This window comes from Ostrinia furnacalis, unplaced genomic scaffold (genome assembly GCF_004193835.3).
Source record: "Ostrinia furnacalis isolate ACB-3 unplaced genomic scaffold, ASM419383v2 OfSCF1803, whole genome shotgun sequence".
NCBI lineage: Eukaryota > Metazoa > Arthropoda > Insecta > Lepidoptera > Crambidae > Ostrinia > Ostrinia furnacalis.
In genome coordinates this window covers 712,069-730,628 of record NW_021132042.1, presented here as the reverse complement: position 1 = coordinate 730,628, position 18,560 = coordinate 712,069, and the positions used below count along the sequence as shown (strand labels likewise).

The 18,560-nt window shown below is 39.4% G+C and overlaps 1 protein-coding gene across 2 annotated transcripts in view; it reads left to right on the top strand.

Annotated features, from left to right (window-relative positions):
* Positions 1–310: 310 nt before the first annotated feature.
* Ube4B (Ubiquitination factor E4B) overlaps positions 311–18,560 on the top strand; it is a 33,876-nt gene continuing 15,626 nt past the window's right edge. The window contains exons 1-6 of one of the 2 annotated variants that reach the window (XM_028305818.1): positions 311–536; positions 690–1,319; positions 2,058–2,196; positions 2,670–3,232; positions 4,355–4,603; positions 5,584–5,830. In XM_028305818.1, the coding sequence (XP_028161619.1) occupies positions 513–536; positions 690–1,319; positions 2,058–2,196; positions 2,670–3,232; positions 4,355–4,603; positions 5,584–5,830 (1,852 nt within the window). In that variant the 5' untranslated portion in view covers positions 311–512. The remainder of the gene's footprint in view (positions 537–689; positions 1,320–2,057; positions 2,197–2,669; positions 3,233–4,354; positions 4,604–5,583; positions 5,831–18,560) is intronic. The other variant, XM_028305819.1, reaches the window with a different exon arrangement.

The window sequence follows — 18,560 nt, the reverse complement described above, 5'->3', positions numbered from 1 at the left end:
CTTTATGCTAGAAATTTTATTTAAGTATGAATAACTTTAATTAGCACAATACTTGAGAAACTGGAGAGATGAATTTAAAAGATAGTATTTTGGTTACATGTTTTACATTTTAATATTAAAATAAATATTTAAATCTACAATTTAAATTATATTTTGCTGAATGTATCTCTTACAAAAAATTAAAAAGTAATTTATAGTACTCACACGAACATCACTATTGTAGTGATATCTCTTTTTAACGCAGTACAAAAGATAGAGATAGAAAATTGACTTCGCTTCCACCACGAAGTTCGTACCGTGATTCGTACAAGGATGACGCGTGTATTTTCAATACTTTCTCGTCATTACCAGCGACAAAGTTAAAACGTCAAACAGCTGAGCGAGGTGACTGATTGCTTGTCGTTTTGTGGCTTGCTCTTGTGTTCGTCTTTCTTGTTCAGTGATTCAGGCAAAATTTTGAAAAACAGTGTATTCACCAGGTATTCTTCAGGGTACATACAAGCATACTGAATATGAGTGAACTAAGTCAGGAGGAGGTAAGTCGAATATTTGTTTTGTAAACGAACATTGGCGTAGGTAGTGCGTATGGCCAATCTAATTTCGTAACAAAACAAAGCGTCGGTGTATCTCAGTGGCGCGCTTCGTGTTCTTTTACACGTGCTGAAAGACCTCGTGTCAATTGTTCGCAGATAAGAAGACGGCGCTTAGCGCGTCTGGCCGCCCTGAGCGGAGCAGGGTCGGGGCCGTCTCCTGCGAGCCCCCCGGCCACCCCGGGCGCGTCGATGCCGTCGCTCGACGTCGCGCCTCCCCTGTCCCGGCTGTCGCCCGCCTCCACCCCGCGAAGCTCCACGGAGCCCAGCACCCCCGACCTCAACAACGCAAACAAAGAACCCAACTATAACAATGAAGTCAGTAAAAGTGACGTAACAGATCAGACGAATATACCAGCCGACGGTTTAATTGTAACAGAGAAAACAGACAATAATTTATTAGACGAAATGCCCGATACAAAGATGACTGACCTGTCTCAGACGAGACAGTACAACAGTTTTGATTCCATGGGTGAGGACGCTTTGCTGAGTTGTGGCTCGGTGAGAGTGAGCAGCTTGCCCCAGTCAACGGTTGGTGGCTCAGAAGGGACGTCGACGAGAGAAGACAGCACGTCTAGGTCAATATCACCAGCGCAGTTTGCGGAGCCATCTCCGGTCAGGCCGAGACCTAATGTTTCTCCCAGTTGTTCTCGGCGGTCCCTCTCTATGGAAGTGGATGATAGCTCAGAAAGAAATTCTCAGTCAGACCAACAACATGAGCCCATGGAGGTAAGCTCTAGTACTGTTCTTATTTCTTTACATTATTTTGTAACTACCTAATAATAACTTAATTAAACTATAAAGATATTGTAAGACTACCCCCAAAATATGAAAATTATTAATGAAGAATAGATAACTTATAAGATATAAAATAATGGTAATATTTTCTATGTGGTAGTACCGATTTAACATGATTCAAGATGAGTATTTATAGTTCAGATGTTTACTACTACTGTTAAATGATATTAATTATGTTTATTTCAAACAGTATAAATCATGCCAACTACCAATTGTACACAGAACTATCACAGTTTTAATGCAAAATTTGATTTTAATGATACCAAGTTACAAAATTCTTATGTAATAAGATTTGTCTTAAATCAGATCATTTTGGTTATCTAACATTTCATTGTTACAAAGACTATTTATCTCATTCACATCACAGTTTGTAGTTATAAAACAATTTAGTTAAATAGACCAAAGGTATTTGTCATAATCAATGACCTTATAATAAATTTAGAGTTACAGCAGAATACATTCTGTACATCTAAATTCTGTCAGAATAACTGTTTACTCTTAATAACAGCTGATGCCTGGACCACACTATTGTACACCACACAAGACAAGACAAGAAAAGAAAGATAACTTAGTTGCACCTTTGTTCTCTGTATTAATATACGGGCTGGTAAATCTGGTTGTGATAAGAACTTGTACTATCCTATTTGTTTATTTTATTGTATTCTTTAGGTTGAAGACGACTCAACAGCTTCACCAGCGCGTAAAATTTATCGGTCGCGAACTGTCAGCTGCACAGAACTGACAGAAGACCAATTGCGGCATATTGTCGCCAAAATTCTCCAGGTGTCCTGGTCAGAAGATAGTGCTGGTAAGCATATAGTTTGCTACTCTAATGCTCTAATAATTTACCTATTAAAACTTCATTCTAAATGACTTTTCAAATCGATTTCCCTAAAGTCGTAATCGGACCCATGACCTTACGCTTGCCTTTCAGAGTTTTATTTCTTTGAATCACCCTATGCTTCATTATTTATCCTTGTATTATATTTACCATTGTGCATTTTGGTTAAGAAAATACTCAAAGAGCCACGCCCTTCTCGGTTTCGAGACCGCGGCCCATAAGAATATAGATTTGTATGTTAAAAATGGCACGTTTCATACACGTATTACGCCGTACATCATCTCCCGCAAGTTTTGCTTGCAGTTCAACAACCAGAGGCATTTACGTGACCACAAAACTTAAGTCGTGAGCTGTCCCGCAACCCACACGGGCGCGGACGAAATCAGCACCGGATTCATAGCGTTAGAGGAACAAATGTAGAGCTAAAATTGTTCTTGCAGGTGGAATATTTGTGCCATCGGTTGCAGCAGCCTTACTTGACAATCCTAAGTTAAGATTAGACGAATTAGCATCAGAAGCAATAATGGACGTGATTACTCAAATAGCAGACGGATCGGATCCTCTGAATCAGAAGCTTATAGCAGTTTCTGAAACATCGAAAAGACTGAGCGAAGATTGCGGAGACGACACTCTGACGAGCGGCCCGCTTGGCTCCGAGACGGACGCCGACAAGGCGGATTGTCCCACCCCGTCACTGCCTATCCCCAAAACCATCCCAACACAGGGACTTGCTGTTAGTTATTTACTGAGATTTTACAACAATATCAACCTATACGAAAGGGAACATCCAAAGAAGAGCTCGGAACCACCTCTTAGTGATCTACTGCAAAATTTAAGGACTTTATTGGTGAATCATTTGGTGCTAGTGCTACAGGGTCGATTCGAACTGGAAAAGTGCCGCAAATCGCCCCTGCTTCCGTATATCCTCATCGGGAACACGCCCATAGGTCTGATACCAGAAGTATTAATCGCCACATACACGGAAAAGGAGGTCTTTGAGGAGGTAAATTGACATTATTTTTATTACATTAAGATACAATTTACCATTGTGACTAGGCAAATGTAATTCAGATTACTTGAGACATTATGTATTTGAATATAAAGCATGCAATAGGTAATAGTATTAGAACATGCATGTTTTTTTTTTATGTTAAAATGGGTCTACCTTTTTCGAAAAATAAATATGTAATACCTCTACATTATTCATGGGTGTTCACAAGATGCGGTCAGCCACTGTTTATTTAAAAATTTATAAGTTGCGTTTATGTTTTTTGTCTTTATCAATAGTTATCTTGTTGAACAAAGGATTTTTAAATGGGGTAACAATTATTGAATTTAATTTAATGTGGTGACTGGGTACTTTGAAGTTTTGAACACGAAAGACCAATAGGAAAAGCCTATATTCCGCAATAAAATTTTTTTAAAAGCCTGTATTTGGCGCGGAGTATAGTTGTTTAAAGAATATTAGTAAGTATACTATACTAATAGTTACGTGAACCCCGAACCCCGTTGGCCAGTCCGACTCCTTCACCGTTCGGCTATTGTCGCTTCAAGATTTTTTTAAAGATTATTAGAAATTTGTCCCGTTAGACCCTCGTGTTAAGCTAAATAAGCTTGTGTTACGAGTGAGCTCACCACAATTTATAGTCGAGCGGCGCTGGGATTCGAACCCGCGTTCCTCGGAACTCGAGTTGGCTAGTCCGACTCCTTCACCGTTCGGCTATTGTCGCTTCAAGTTTTTTTTTAAGATTATTAGTAATTTGTATTGCACAAATTACCGTGGGTTCACCACGATAGTCGAGCGGCGCGGCGGAGTTAGAACCCGCGTTCGCGTTCCTCGGATCTCGAGTCGGCTAGTCCGACCACTTCACCTTCAATGAGGGCTATCGTTTTAGCGCTCACCAGTTAGCGCCACTGTAGAGTAAGGTCCTGTCACTTGCTAGTAGCGAAGACAGTGGCACCAACTGGTGAGTGCTAAAGTGGTAGGAGGACTATCGCATTTGCACTCATCGAGATGGCGCCACTGTAGAGTAAGGTCCTGTCAATCGCCAGGGGTGCCAACTGTTAAGTATAAAAACGATAGCCCTCATTGCTATTGTCGCTTCAAGACGATTGACGTGCACAGGTATTTGTGCCTCTCCTGATGGGCATTCGGGAAGAGATGCGCCGCTGCGTGTCGCCGGGCGTGGGCCGCGGGCACGGCGCGGCGCTTCGGGCGCTGCGGTCGTTATGCGACATGCGTGCGGGCCCGCGGCACGCGCTGCGGCCCGTGTGCGCGCTCATCGCTCGCCTGCCCAGCCTGTGTCCCGACGCCGTCACCACCGCGCCTGGCAGGGAGATCGCGAGGGTCAGCTTCCTTGGGCCGTTCTTTGCGGTAAGTTCCCTGAGAAGTTTTGGATGTAAGCTGTGTACTGTGTATTATACCTACTGAGTTTTTACGACACCTTTATAACCATAGAGATTTCTAAACAAACAAGTCTTGAAGTACCAGTGAGACCCATATAAGGACATGGCCCCCAAACACCACCTTTTATGTTTTGATGTTCAAGTCTGTTCAACATTTTATTTATTTATTTAAAGACTTTATTGCACACACAACAATGTTTAGTACAAAAAGGCGAGCTTAATGCCATACGTCATTATCTACCAGCATTTTAGACTGTTCTTGATCTTGGGAAAATTAAAGATATTTTATGCAACCATAATTTTCTTGTTATGTTAGTTTGTTTATGCCATTGAGACATTTTTTGTAGAAAATTACAACAAATGTGTCTGTTTACATGTCGTCTCAAAACTTCGAAAGACGTTTTTACGCATTTACTGATGAATACAGTCAAGATATCACAACATCGTAAACACCTATCGTGTGTATATCAAACGTGCGGTTGAACTTATTTATAATGCTCCTTGAAGTAAGCAAACTCCGTTGATGCGTCGTCAACTTGCGCGTTACGGTTGTGTTCATTGTTCCGCGTAGTTGTTTATTCGATGTTATGATGCGAGGGAGATGCTTTGATCGGTAAAATTAGAATTGAATAAATTCGTCGTAAATCTGGCAGACAAATATTTTGTACCTGAATCTATTTCTATGACTAAAGTCAAGTAATGGATTGCGAGAGGGAGAAAAGTTGTCATTAAATTGACCATATGCCAAAAAAACCTAATCCCGTCGTATCATGATACTACACGTCTTTTTTAAAAATTGTAGAAAGGTAACTAATACGACCTCCGATCAAATAACGTTTACAAAATGTGCTTTTGTTACCTCTTTACTTTGACCCGACCTCAAACAACACACACTTTTCCCGTTAATTAAAAAGCAACAAAGACTTACCACGCTTATCCCTTGTTCAGATTTCCCTCTTCGCCGAGGAGAACCCGCGTCTAGCCGAACGCCTATTCGCGAGCGGTTCCAGCGACCGCAGCCTGGCGTTCGCACTGCAACGGGAGGTGGAAGCCAGTCGCAACACGCTGCATAACATCTGCCACAATATCCTGCTGTGTCCTGAAGCTAGAGAGCCTTTCCTGAACTTCTTCGCCGCGATACTGCAGAGGAACGAGCGACGAGCACAGTTGCAGACCGACGAGAGATCGCTGGCTGGTGAGTGCTACATTTTATATTCTTAACATAGATATTATCAATGTCTTTCGTAATAGTTTCTTAGTTTGTTTCAACCAAATGACGTCCACTGCTGGACAAAGGCCTCCCCCTCTCTCCACAAAGACCGGTCAGAGCCGCCCGCATCCAGGTGCTTCCCGCGACCTTCAACTAGGTTGTCTGTCCATCGAGTGGAAGCCTGTCTACATTATGTTTTCCGGTCCGAGATCTCCACTCGAGAACTTTTCTGAATAATTACTTACAGGAAATTAATATTACTCACTCGAGTGAATAATACTATATGTTTCGATGATAAAACAATTTAGGAATCATTGTCGTTGTTTTGACGATTACTATTGCCTGGAGTGGGGAGGTACTTGAATTGTAAAACGAAACAAAATCACTTGCAAATCTTCAAGATTTTTAAATTTTTAATTGTTCTGCCAGTTATCATGTCTTACTCTTCGAGAGGATTTTAGTCGTTGCGCACTCTTACAGGTACTTAAAAATACGGACACTTAATGCTGTGTTGTTGTTCTTTAACACATTTTCATAGCTTGTGGTGGCAAAATCTTATTATGCAAATAGATCACAGTTCAGATACCGTTATGAATAAAAATCTTGAAGATAATGTATCGAATCTGCCTTTAAAATTTACAACAAGAAATGGTTCACCTTTTGCACATTTCATTGGGCATTTTCCACACAAGATTAGAATACATCGGTCATATAACAGTCTGTCATAGTGTCACTACAGCTCAATGACCGCTCTTGAACCACACTATGACGTAGTCCTGTCCATAAATCACATTTGTGAAAATAGTTATAATTTGTTCATTGATGATGATGATCCATCCGACCNAAGAACTAAAATCTTCAACTTTATAGATCTTTTTGATGCACTCGTTAGCGACAACCTTAAAGCACACAAAAAAAAATATTCTCAGTTATATTACTCCAAAACTATTAAATTTCGGATTTTTTTTAATATCACGTGAGATTTGGGGGTGGGGGAGGGGGTCAGGCAAAATCTCACCAAATCTCACCAAGGGGGGCGGGGGGGTTGAAAAATAGCCAAAATTGTCTCACGTAATTTATGGACGCCCCCTTTCCTCCCTTCTCCCTATTTTCATTAAGCTGACCAGAACATAATAGCACTGCAAGCTGTCCATAAAGATAATACCTAAGTATACCTTTACATAGAGTTTTCTAGAACAGTTGTACTGTACAACTAATTCATGATATAGGTACCTACCTTATTTTGAGTACCTATAGGCTGACAAAAGTGACGGAGTATCTTCTGCTAGAGGTATATCAATAATTCAAATGTCCTAATTTCTCGAAACCCTTAATTTTACCCTTGAAAACCCCAATTACTTTTCAATTATGTAACTATCTGTACAATTTTGATTTTAATGGCTTTGAAAGCTAAAAACAACCTATTCAATATAATTCTCAAGTCTATCATACGGAACTATTCTCACCTCTCATTCCCACTGCTGTAACTCCTGTGTAGCCAGGATCTACAGCTTGACCGCCAATAAAAACCTAACCAGTGAAGGCCAAGTTAGTCCCAGAGGAAAGTTAAACTGTCATTGGACCCGCAACGAAATTAATCATAAGAACATAGGAGGACCACAGGTTAAGGTTCGACTTCCCTCCATTGATTGCAAAGCGGATGGCTTTTGAGATATGTATTTGCTAAAGAGTGGAATTCCCTGCCATAGTGTCTGAAATCATAAATCAAAATAAAGACTTACTTATGTGTTTAAAAATCTATATATATAAAAGAAAGTCGTGTTAGTTACTTCGCTTATAACTCAAGAACGGCTGAACCGATTTAGCTGAAAATTGTCAGGGAGGTAGTTTAGAGCCAGGAGAAGGACATAGGTTACTTTTTATCCCGTTCGAAAAAAAAATTCTGCTTATTTATTGCCATTAAGGCGGAACAAAGTTCGCCGGGTCAGCTAGTTTAAAATAAACGTTCAGTTTTTTCATGGAACCCTAAAGGTTAGTATTACCAAAAACATTTAAAAGTTAACTACGCGAAATGTCACATCAGTAGCGTGCGGCAAGTTTTAATTCGCCGAAGAAAAACAATTTCGGAAGAAGATTACTGTAATTGGATCTGTCCACGGAGTCTAACATTTAAAAGACAATTTGATACACCTACGAGTATAATAATTTCGAGGCAACTTAGATAACTTGCGAGAGTAAATACTGCAAAGTGAACTTATGCCTAGTGACTCCTATGGTATTACATAACAGGAATTTTGTTTCCATAGGGGTCACTTAAAAATTAGGGATTGATGGTGACAACGGGCATTAGTGATTTTTCCTGTGATGCGGATTTCGGTCGGACCGATTTAATCCGTTATTATTTCATTATTTCATACATGTTTTTCATATATTAATGCGAACAGCTAGGGACTGGAATTCGCTGCCTGCTGCTGTATTTCCTGAACACTATAATCCGGGCGTTTTCAAGGCGAGAGTGAATAGGCACTTACAGGGCAGATATGTACCATCCTAGACTGTATCTCACTTAACACCAGGTGCGATTGCGGTCAAATACCTGCCTTGTCTAGCATAAAAAAAAAATATTACGCGGGTTACACGTAGGGGTTGCAAGTCCCGGTACTAAGGAGTGTTACTGAATTACCGGTACCAGGTCCAAGCCAGTACCGGGAAAACCGGGAAATTCGGGAATTTCGGTACCCACGTGAATGGTTATTAAAACAAATTACCTAATTTGCACGTAATTTTAATAAAAATGTGAATAGATTAACAAAAATATTAAACTTTTTCTGTTCAGTTCAATTGGTCTGTTACCTTAATAATAAATCAGTCAAAACAGTTACACAACACGACAAAACTAGTTATAAATGCCCATTAAAAATCATAACCGCCATATTCATAAAAAGCAACAATCGTTTAATCAACCTATTTTAGTTAAAATATGTTTTCTCACTTTCTGATGATGATGATGATGATGATGTTGATGATGATGATGATGATGATCCATCCGACCGATTTCGGCCATGGTGACCACTCCGACTCCTAGCTGTCTTGGCGGCGCTGGTGTGCCCGAAGATGGCTTACGTAGCCTATTTTCGCGGTAAAATCCCTCGCGCATTGAGGGCATCTGAGCACGCCGCCAACATACCTTCAAGTCATCGCGCTTCGCGTCGAGTTCAGTCGTACGCTGCACCTCGAACTCGTGGACTTGCCTTTTCACAATCTCCCGCCATTCTGGACGCTGCCGCGCTGTGCTGCCAAACCTTCCCACTGAGAGCGCTCAATGTTGCATCTTTTCATGTGCCGCTTCTGTACATCTTTGTACCTGAGGAGTTGACCGCCATGTTTCCGCTTACCCTCCTCAAGTTCAGAGTAGAAGATGCGCTTCGCCACTCTCTCCTCCGGCATACGTGATACGTGACCACACCATCGAAGTTGGCGAGGCATTATATAGGCCTCAATGCCACCCACATGGGCTCGTCGTAGCACCTCGGTATTGCGCACTCGATCAGACCATCTGATCTTCATGATGGTGCGAAGGCATTTGAGGTAGAAACGATCCAGTGTGCGTATATGGTAGCGATACACGCACCACGCCTCGGAGGAGTACAGTAGGTTTGGCAGCACAACCGCCATGTATATTGAAATTTTTGTAGCCAGCTTTAGGTCATGCGAGCAGAAAACCTTGGAACGCAGCTTCCAAATGCTGCAGCTGCAGCACTGATCCTGCTGCTGATCTCGGCATCAAGGTCACATTTGGATGTTATAGTACTCCCCAGATATCGGAACTTATCCACTTGTTTCAGTACATCCTCACCAAGCATAATGCTTAGAGACTCGTGGTCATTTGTGTCCAAAGACATCACTTCTGTCTTCTTGACACTTATCTTCAGGCCGAACTTGCGGCATGCCTGGTGAAAGACGGACATCAGCTGTTGCAGGCCTTCTGAGGATTCTGCTAGAAAGCACAAATCATCAGCATACATGATCTCAGTGATCAGTGCATACGAGACTTTAGTGCGCGCCTTAAGTCTGGCTAAGTTGAACAGGCTGCCATCTGTGCGAAAACGGATGCGGATTCCCTCAGAAACAGTGTCTCATTTTCTATCAATGTCAAATACTGGCAGCGACAAGAGTTAGGGACAAAACATAAATTAAATAAATTAGGTTTATAAAAAAACACGCTATTATAAGAAATAATAAGTAGTACCTAAGTACAATCAGATAAAACAATCAGTCTTAAAAGGATAGTAATGAATTAGAAACATTATTAATATTTTTTTTCATTTGTTGATAGTGTGTACGTAAAAAGATGATGGCATCTAGTCAAAAAATTGTTATTCAAAAATAAATTATTGAAGTCCCGAAAGTCTCGGGAATTGCATCGTCAGTACCGGAACTAGATAAAGGATAAGATTACCGGGAATTCCCGGGAAAAATGAGTACCGGGATTTCCCGGGAGCAAACCCTAGTTACACGCACGCGGATCGCGGATTGGCTGCGGGCACACAATACGAAATGTTAGTCCTGCGCGCAACCAGCAACGTGATTTTACACGCACGCGGACCAGATCCTCATTTGAACAGATCTCTCTGAAATGTCGCAACCAAGTTAATCAGACGGTTAATTAAAAGAAAGAAAGAAGAAAGAACGAAAAGTTAAACCGTTTATTTAATTAAATGTCTAAAAGAAGATACACTTTTTGTTGTACACCAAACTATACAAGGAAAAAAATACAAAAGAGACGGCACAATTTAGGCAGTATTATCAGTATAAAGAGATTTCTCCCAGACAACTTACCCAGAGGATAGTTGTTTAAAATTAGTAAACGGATGGGCGAAAAGATTCTTTAAATCATATTAATTGTTCCTACTAAAAGTTAGTTTAAAAGCTACTTTAATACGGTGGAACAATTTCCGTATTTTATAACTTTTTGTTCTCGTGCCTCTACATATTTAAAGTAACCGTAACGAAATATTTGAACCCAAAACATGGCAAGATTAGTGTTGTGTATGTTCAGATTGTATCTTGTTCACTAAAACATTTAGAGCTAATAACCTTTTATTGCTTTATTACGCAAACCTTGTCGTAATGGTTATGTAATAATTGTTAGCGTTATTTTTGACTTTACCAGGAAAAATGTTGAGGTTTTTTCGTGAAACCCTCGTGACAGGAAGTTTCGTTGTCGATAGTGTTTGCTTGCCGATAAGGCCTGTTGGTGGCGAAGTAAAATGTTTGCTTTTATTTATGAAACCGCTTATTTTTTCATTGTAGAGTTTATTAATAGTCTGCTAAAATTCTGCCTATTTATTACGTAGTCTGTAGAAATTATGTCCTTAGATAACGAAGTTTCTCTCGTAATGCAAAAGAACCGAAAAGAACACCACAGTTTTTTGTAAGTTATTTTCAGTTTGGTAATTTGGAGGCTAGCGAAAACCTGAGCGACTGAAATATATACTGACTCACTCATCACGAAATCACAGAAACTAACACCTGCCATTAATAGGTTAACGAAACTCCATCCCTAAGGGGGTAAAACTGGGTCCACGCGTACGAAGTCGCGGGTTTTAAGCTGATTAAGCAATTATTTTTTGACTGAGTCAATCTAAACACCACATTAATTATCCCATTCCACGGACATCCTTCCTACATTTCCTGGGAGCGAAGCTTTTAGTTCAGATCTAATAAGTTACATTGTCTAGCTCTACAAACACTAAACTAAACCTAAACTTAGTAATGAACACGAAACTATCCTCCATTTGCTTCTGGTTTACTAAATGTTTCAGACCCGGTTATCCCGTCTCATTTCCCCGTGGGAGTAACATTTTAAGCTGTTTTTGTTTGGTAGTAGGGTCTGTTCTTCCTCGATCCCTCACTGATGAGGATCGCGACCACAGATAGTGTTCCTCCACAGACTGCGGTCATAAGCTGTGTGGACCGCACGATGCAAGCTTCCGCCCACCGTCTTCCTCACCGCGTCTAACATATTACTACAATTTGTCTATTTGCTACTGCTACTACTACTGTGGACTCAAGGACAGTTTAACTTTCCCCCGGGACAGACTTGAGTTTCACTGGTTGGGTTTTTTTTAAAAGATTATTAGCAATTTGTATTGCACAAATTACTAATAGTCCCGTTAGCCCCTCGTGGTAGTAAGCTAAATAAGCTTGTGTTACGAGTGGGCTCACCACAATAGTCGAGCGTCGGTGGGATTCGAACCCGCGTTCCTCGGATCTCGAGTCGGCCACTCCGACCCCTTCACCGTTCGGCTATCGTGGCTATAAGGTGATAGCCAGTTCTTCTGTGGTTGAGAATTCTGGGTGAAGCTCGCTTCCACCTTCACCCTGATCACTTTGTATCCAGCAAGAGCTTCCCCGTTGTGGTCAAAAAGTGGAGATTTTTATGACTGACTGACATTTAATGATGATGACATCATTCTGACCTGCTCCCAAGGCTTGGAAGGTCTCGTGACCTAAATTTTCTCCACAAACATTACAAAAGCCTATTCAGCCTATCCATTTAACGCACATTCACTGGGAGAATTTCAATCGACCATCCCTTTGTGAGGTATGACGTGGCGAAAACGAAAAGGGTTTGTTTAAGGTACAATGTATAATACTTACAGATACTCGTACATTAGATCCTTCTGCTTCGTAGGTAATGTAAAAAAAACCTCCTAGTGTATGAGGTGTCTTTACACTTAGCTCAATTGGCTAGTCGTGACAATAATATGTTTTTTATTTTTGAGCAGATTGTTTGAGTTTCTAAATATCTGGAAAAAGGTTCGTTCGTTTCAGCCAGCCAAATGACGTCCACTGCTGGATAAAGGCCTCCCCCAAGGTTTTCCACAATGAACGGTCCTGCGCTGCCCGCATCCAGGCTCTTCCCGCGACCTTTACCAGATCGTCGGTCCACCTAGTAGGAGGCCTGCCCACGCTACGTCTTCCAGCCCGTGGTCGCCACTCGAGAACTTTCCTGCCCCAACGGCCATCGTCTCTACGAGCTCAAGGTTCAAACCTTGGAAAAACCAGATGGAATGTCACTAATTTGTTGGTACCTGAAGAGATCTGATGTTGGCATGTTTGTCCCGTCTTCAGGCCAGCGTGGGGAGTGTAGGCCATATCCTCCGTTTGTCTCTGATAAATTAGAGGGGGTCGTGCTCCTGCAATGGAGACTGAATGACCTGTTGACGATTATGTTGATGAAGTGTAAAGTATGTAGATCTTACATTGGATATTAAAAGTTATGTTATACTCCAACTAAAGTCCGGTCCGTGAGCACGTAGAATTTTGTCCAATGACCCCTAGCTACCCATCCTTATCGCTCGCGTTTTTATTTTATCAGGATATACCGCTTAGTTTAAAAGTTATTACGTTTTCTTTACAATAAGTAATTGGAAGAAAAAAAATTATATAAAAAAATAAAAAAAAATCTCAAAAATTTTTTGACCTATTTTTTGTCGATAAAAATAGGTCTAGTTTCATATATTTTCATATGTACACTTTAACGTGACTCACACTGTATAAAGCGATTTCTCCCAGACAACTTACCCAGAGGATAGTTGTTTAAAATTAGTAAACGGATGGGCGAAAAGATTCTTTAAATCATATTAATTGTTCCTACTAAATGTTAGTTTAAAAGCTACTTTAATACGGTGGAACAATTTCCGTATTTTATAACTTTTTGTTCTCGTGCCTCTACATATTTAAAGTAACCGTAACTAAATATTTGAACCCAAAACATGGCAAGATTAGTGTTCTGTATGTTCAGATTGTATCTTGTTCACTAAAACATTTAGAGCTAATAACCTTTTATTGCTTTATTACGCAAACCTTGTCGTAATGGTTATGTAATAATTGTTAGCGTTATTTTGCGTAATTATATTGCTGTCGCGACTGTGCGACTGGCACCCGCAGTGAGTGTGCGAGCGCGATAGCAACATAATTACGCGCGAGCGATAAGGATGGGTAGCTAGGGGTCATTGGACAAAATTCTACGTGCTCACGGACCAGACTATAAAAGAAACTACTTTTATAAAATTCCCCGAGTGATTGATGATAGTTCACCTTTATTTGAAAGCTGCACGTAAAGTTGAACTAGAAAGCCTTCTCAAAGTTTATCGCTTATCTCTCGCACCAAAGCTGGGGATTCTAAAACACTGAACATTAGATAGTATTGATATTTGGCAAACTTTATAAGGGTTTTTGATATTGGATATTAAACTTGATACTTTCACACTTTGGTGAGCAAAAGGGTTTGTTGTTTGACAAACAGAAAGACGCACATTAAAGTTTTAAATGCTGAATAACTTATCTTATAGTTGTAATCTAATAGAGATTTTGCTATATTATGATCATGTAAAGCCTGGTCCGTGAGCACGTAGAATTTGGTCCAATGACCCCAAGCTTATCGCTCGCGCGTAATTATTACTAATTAATTAATGGACAAAATTCTACGTGCTCACGGACCAGGCTTTAGTATGTAGTATAATTTGCTATATATTGAACAAAGAAGTGTTCTTTTAAATAAATTCCGGAAAACGCAGCGTGGGACGTCCACCCACAAGGTGAACCGACCTCATAAAGGTAGCAAGAAGGCGCTGGATCCAAGCTGCTGACAAGCGGGCAATATGGAAATTATTTTAGGAGGCCTATGTTCAGCAGTGGACGTCCTGTGGCTGAAATGATGATGATTTATAATTATTTTTTTAAATATTACCAGAGATATACATTAGAAATGAAGCTAGAAATACAATTAATAACGCCAGACCTACCTACGTTTCCACAATTTGAACATTATGTGGGTCTACAACGCTCGAGAATAATTTTCCGCGCCATATTTCACGGGGAAATTATAGTTGAATAACCTTTAAGGCTGAACCGAACGAACGAACGAACCTTTAAGGCTGTTCCGATAAATCTCCTCGCGTGGGAAGCTTGCATGGGGGTAGTGACGTCATCGTTGTAATAAAATGGTCATAAACGTACCGCAATTTGGACATGTATTTGGGGGAAATAATGCTTTAGGTTTGAAAGAAAAAAAAAAGATTTATGGACCAAAATCCTCATAAATACAGATCAGATCTGTGATCTATATCCGGCTCGAAGGATCAACAAATGGTGTAATAGTTACATGCCACTCCATTTGTTATTTATGTCTGTGGGTTAGTTGGCAGTAAAAATACAATAACTAGGGTTAGGGATCTTCTTACTTTTAAAACAAAAACGTGTTGTAAATTTTTGACTACTTTGGATGTCCCGAACTACACTTGCGAGCAAAAGTATGGAATCACTTACATGAAGTTGTTTCCACGCGATCTTGTGTACTAACCAATTTGTTAGTAACAAAAAAAGTAGCACCATTTTAGAGATTAAACTTTTAACTTTAAATTGATACCAAATTCATTTAAATCACACCAGTATTTAAAGGGTACTTCTCATTTACACTCAAATTTGATGGTCACACAATAATAGTTCATAAACGGTATAAGTTAGAACAATAACTTTGAAATCAGATGATTAAATATCTATTTAGCTACATACAAAATAAATTTTATCGTAATAGAAGCAAAAATAATACGAAAAAATCACATGAAACGATAAAAAACGGGGTCATTTTTCGCGTTCTCATCGTGTCACACCTTCGGTTGCAATGAAACATTTGGTTACTGCATTCACAATTTTCATTCAATTTGTGTGCAGCATATACCAAAATCATCGTAATTAAATTTGCTTTCCACACAATAGTCAAAAAAATATCTTCTTATAATTATTTTGAATTGGGAAAGCGAAATACGTTGGTCACACGATTTTAGGTACCTAAAATTTTGAGTTATAATACAAGATTGCCGTTAAACCGAACACCAGCAACCAATCACAGCGTTCTATTCGGTTAACGTAAGTCGCGCTTCGACCATTGGGGAGGTGAGATAGGTCGATCGTCGCTCCGCGAAAAAAATACGTAACTTTTTGTGATTATCCATAGACATACCGTCGCTTGCTTGAACAATATTTTCTACCTCTAAAATTTAAACAATTTAATTGAAACTTTGCCATTGAAAACTTAACATGTTAGACTTATTTGTGTAGTATTCAACTTGAACCGTTAAATTCAAATTTAAGGATAATTCATAAAAAACTAAAATTTTCGTCACGTTCGTGGCATCACCTTCGTGGTGTTTTATACACGAAGGTGATTTTANTATAGGGGGTAAATAGGCCGCAACTCGCGACGTATCAAACAGTTGATACATGCCTTTTTCCTTACTTTTTTACATCAGCCGGGATATCTTTTTAAATACTGGTGTGATTTAAATGAATTTGGTATCAATTTAAAGTTAAAAGTTTAATCTTTAAAATGGTGTTACTTTTTTTGTTACTAACAAATTCGTTAGTACACAAGATCGCGTGGAAACAACTTCATGTAAGTGATTCCATACTTTTGCTCGCAAGTGTATTTGACAAACTGTACTATACATAAAGTAAAGACGCTTTCGTAAAGGTCATGGTGTAGAATCCCCAAGTTGCTTATTCCATCCCTCATTTCATAAGCAAATTGCAGTCGTCCCACAAATCCGACTTAGCGTAGGTTTCGCTTGCTACGTCATAAGTGACGTGATGATCCACCAAAATAGTGATCTATTATTAGAGAGAGGCCACGAGGGGTCGCCAATACCGTCCATTCATACTCAGGGGATGACACTTCAGGTGTATAATAGTGGATATAGATTAGAGCAGGGATAGCGAACATTTATGTTATCGTGCTGATTTTCTAAAAAATGTTTGATGGAGTCATAGACGTGCCATCAAACACATCAATGAGGGGTTTCATACAAGTGGCGCCACTGGCGAGTGACACGACCTTATTCTACAGTGGCGCTAACTGATGAGGGCAGATACGTCAAAATACGCCCTTAAGCATACCGTCAATAATGGCAAGCGTGACTGACAATAGTGACTGAGTTTCTTGCGCTGCTTCTTCTCAGCACTGGCCCATTTATGGTCCCGAAGCAGTGGTAGGGTTAATACTGGGACGTGAAAAAGTGCTGTTTAAAATCCTATTTTCAAAAATAAATGATTTTTATGAGTTTTTTTTTACTTGGATGGCCATTAGACTTACCTTGCAGTAATTCATTTCGATTGTGGCAATCGATAGAAAATCGGTTAGTCTTTCTGAAGTTGAATGAAACTGTCAGTTACAATGATTGATGGTGATCGCTATGATGTATGAGTATTGTTTTTAAGAGTTTTTAAAGAGCGTTGAATTGATACGGAAGTGATCGGATCATTTCATATTGATGGAAAACATAGTTAGTTTTAACCGACTTAAAAAAAGGAGGAGGTTCTTTATAGTCAGAATAAAAGAAGAATATGTATATTATTTTTAGAAGCTTTTATTTAGTTTCGCCTGTCCGATGTTTTTCATAATCTTGCAAATTATTTGTGGTAGAGTCACCACTTTAAATAATAACTCAATAAAATGCCTTTAAATTATGAGATTTGAATTGGACCATTTTTGGGGTATTATCTCTTTTCTAGTGCTTAAAATAGGTCTAAATTTTAGCTTTTGATTACAAATACCATACAAGCGCAATCAACTGGTTATTATGATTATCTTCCTCCAAAAGCTTTCTACTTTCTACATAAACCATGGAAATGTAGCAATAACGACATACATACTTACCTATTTTATAAGTCAACTTGTCGAGTCATAAGTACGCGAATTTCACAGCTTTAAAAATGTAGTGAAAAAAGCAGAAGAATGTTTGGTACATTAGAATGAATTGTAATTGCTATCTTTTTTAAAATTCAAACTTGTATCTATGTATAATATGTTTACACTGTATACAAAAGAGAAAATTCTTATCCAAAGCACCTATAACTTTGACACTTACCGTAACTTTCTTAGCTAATTTAAAGTAGTCTCGGATTTCTGAGTTAATCAAGTGCCGAAGTTGAGCGTGTGAAGCAGTTTGCTGCTTGTTTCGTTAATTTGCGGGAACACTGTGCCAAAGGGGTGGGATATGCTTTAAAATAATGTGTTCTGATTAATGTCTTTTTGGGACACAAACTTCTTCGTAAAATTTTTAGTTTTTGTCTTATTTATAAATTACCGTGCCAAACTACAGGTATACTCTCTGTAAAGATGATTTAATTTCAAATTTCAATTCGCGGATGATCCCAATAAACAATTTTCAAAAAACAACTTAAAAATACCTAATTAATATCCAATTAATCCCTGACAAGCTGTATAATTATCAATTAGCTGTAAAATTCTAATTCATGCTGTGAAAATTTTGGTATGTAGCTTTGAAGTCTAAAATTTTTAGTCTATTAAGTTGGCGATCTGAGGACGCCATAGCATATGGGAGAGTCGTGTTTTGACAGTTCATAAAAAGTACCTAAATATTATTGACTAGCGTGTAGTAGCGCGTAGCACGCTACAACTCTTAAGTGCTACACGCTACGTTAACTACGCGCTACGGTAAGGTCTAATTCACACGAGAGCTTTTTTAACGTCCGTTAAAAAAGCGTTCAAATAGAACATATTATTATGCATATCCAAGTACGTGTTCACACGTCGGCGCTTTTAAAACGCGACGCTTTTTTATCGAGCAGTGTTGTATTTTCAACGCAGAGCGTTGGGAATAGGCCGTATGAAACTTTATATTATTATTCACACGAGCGTTAAAAAAGCGCCGGCGCTGCGATCAGT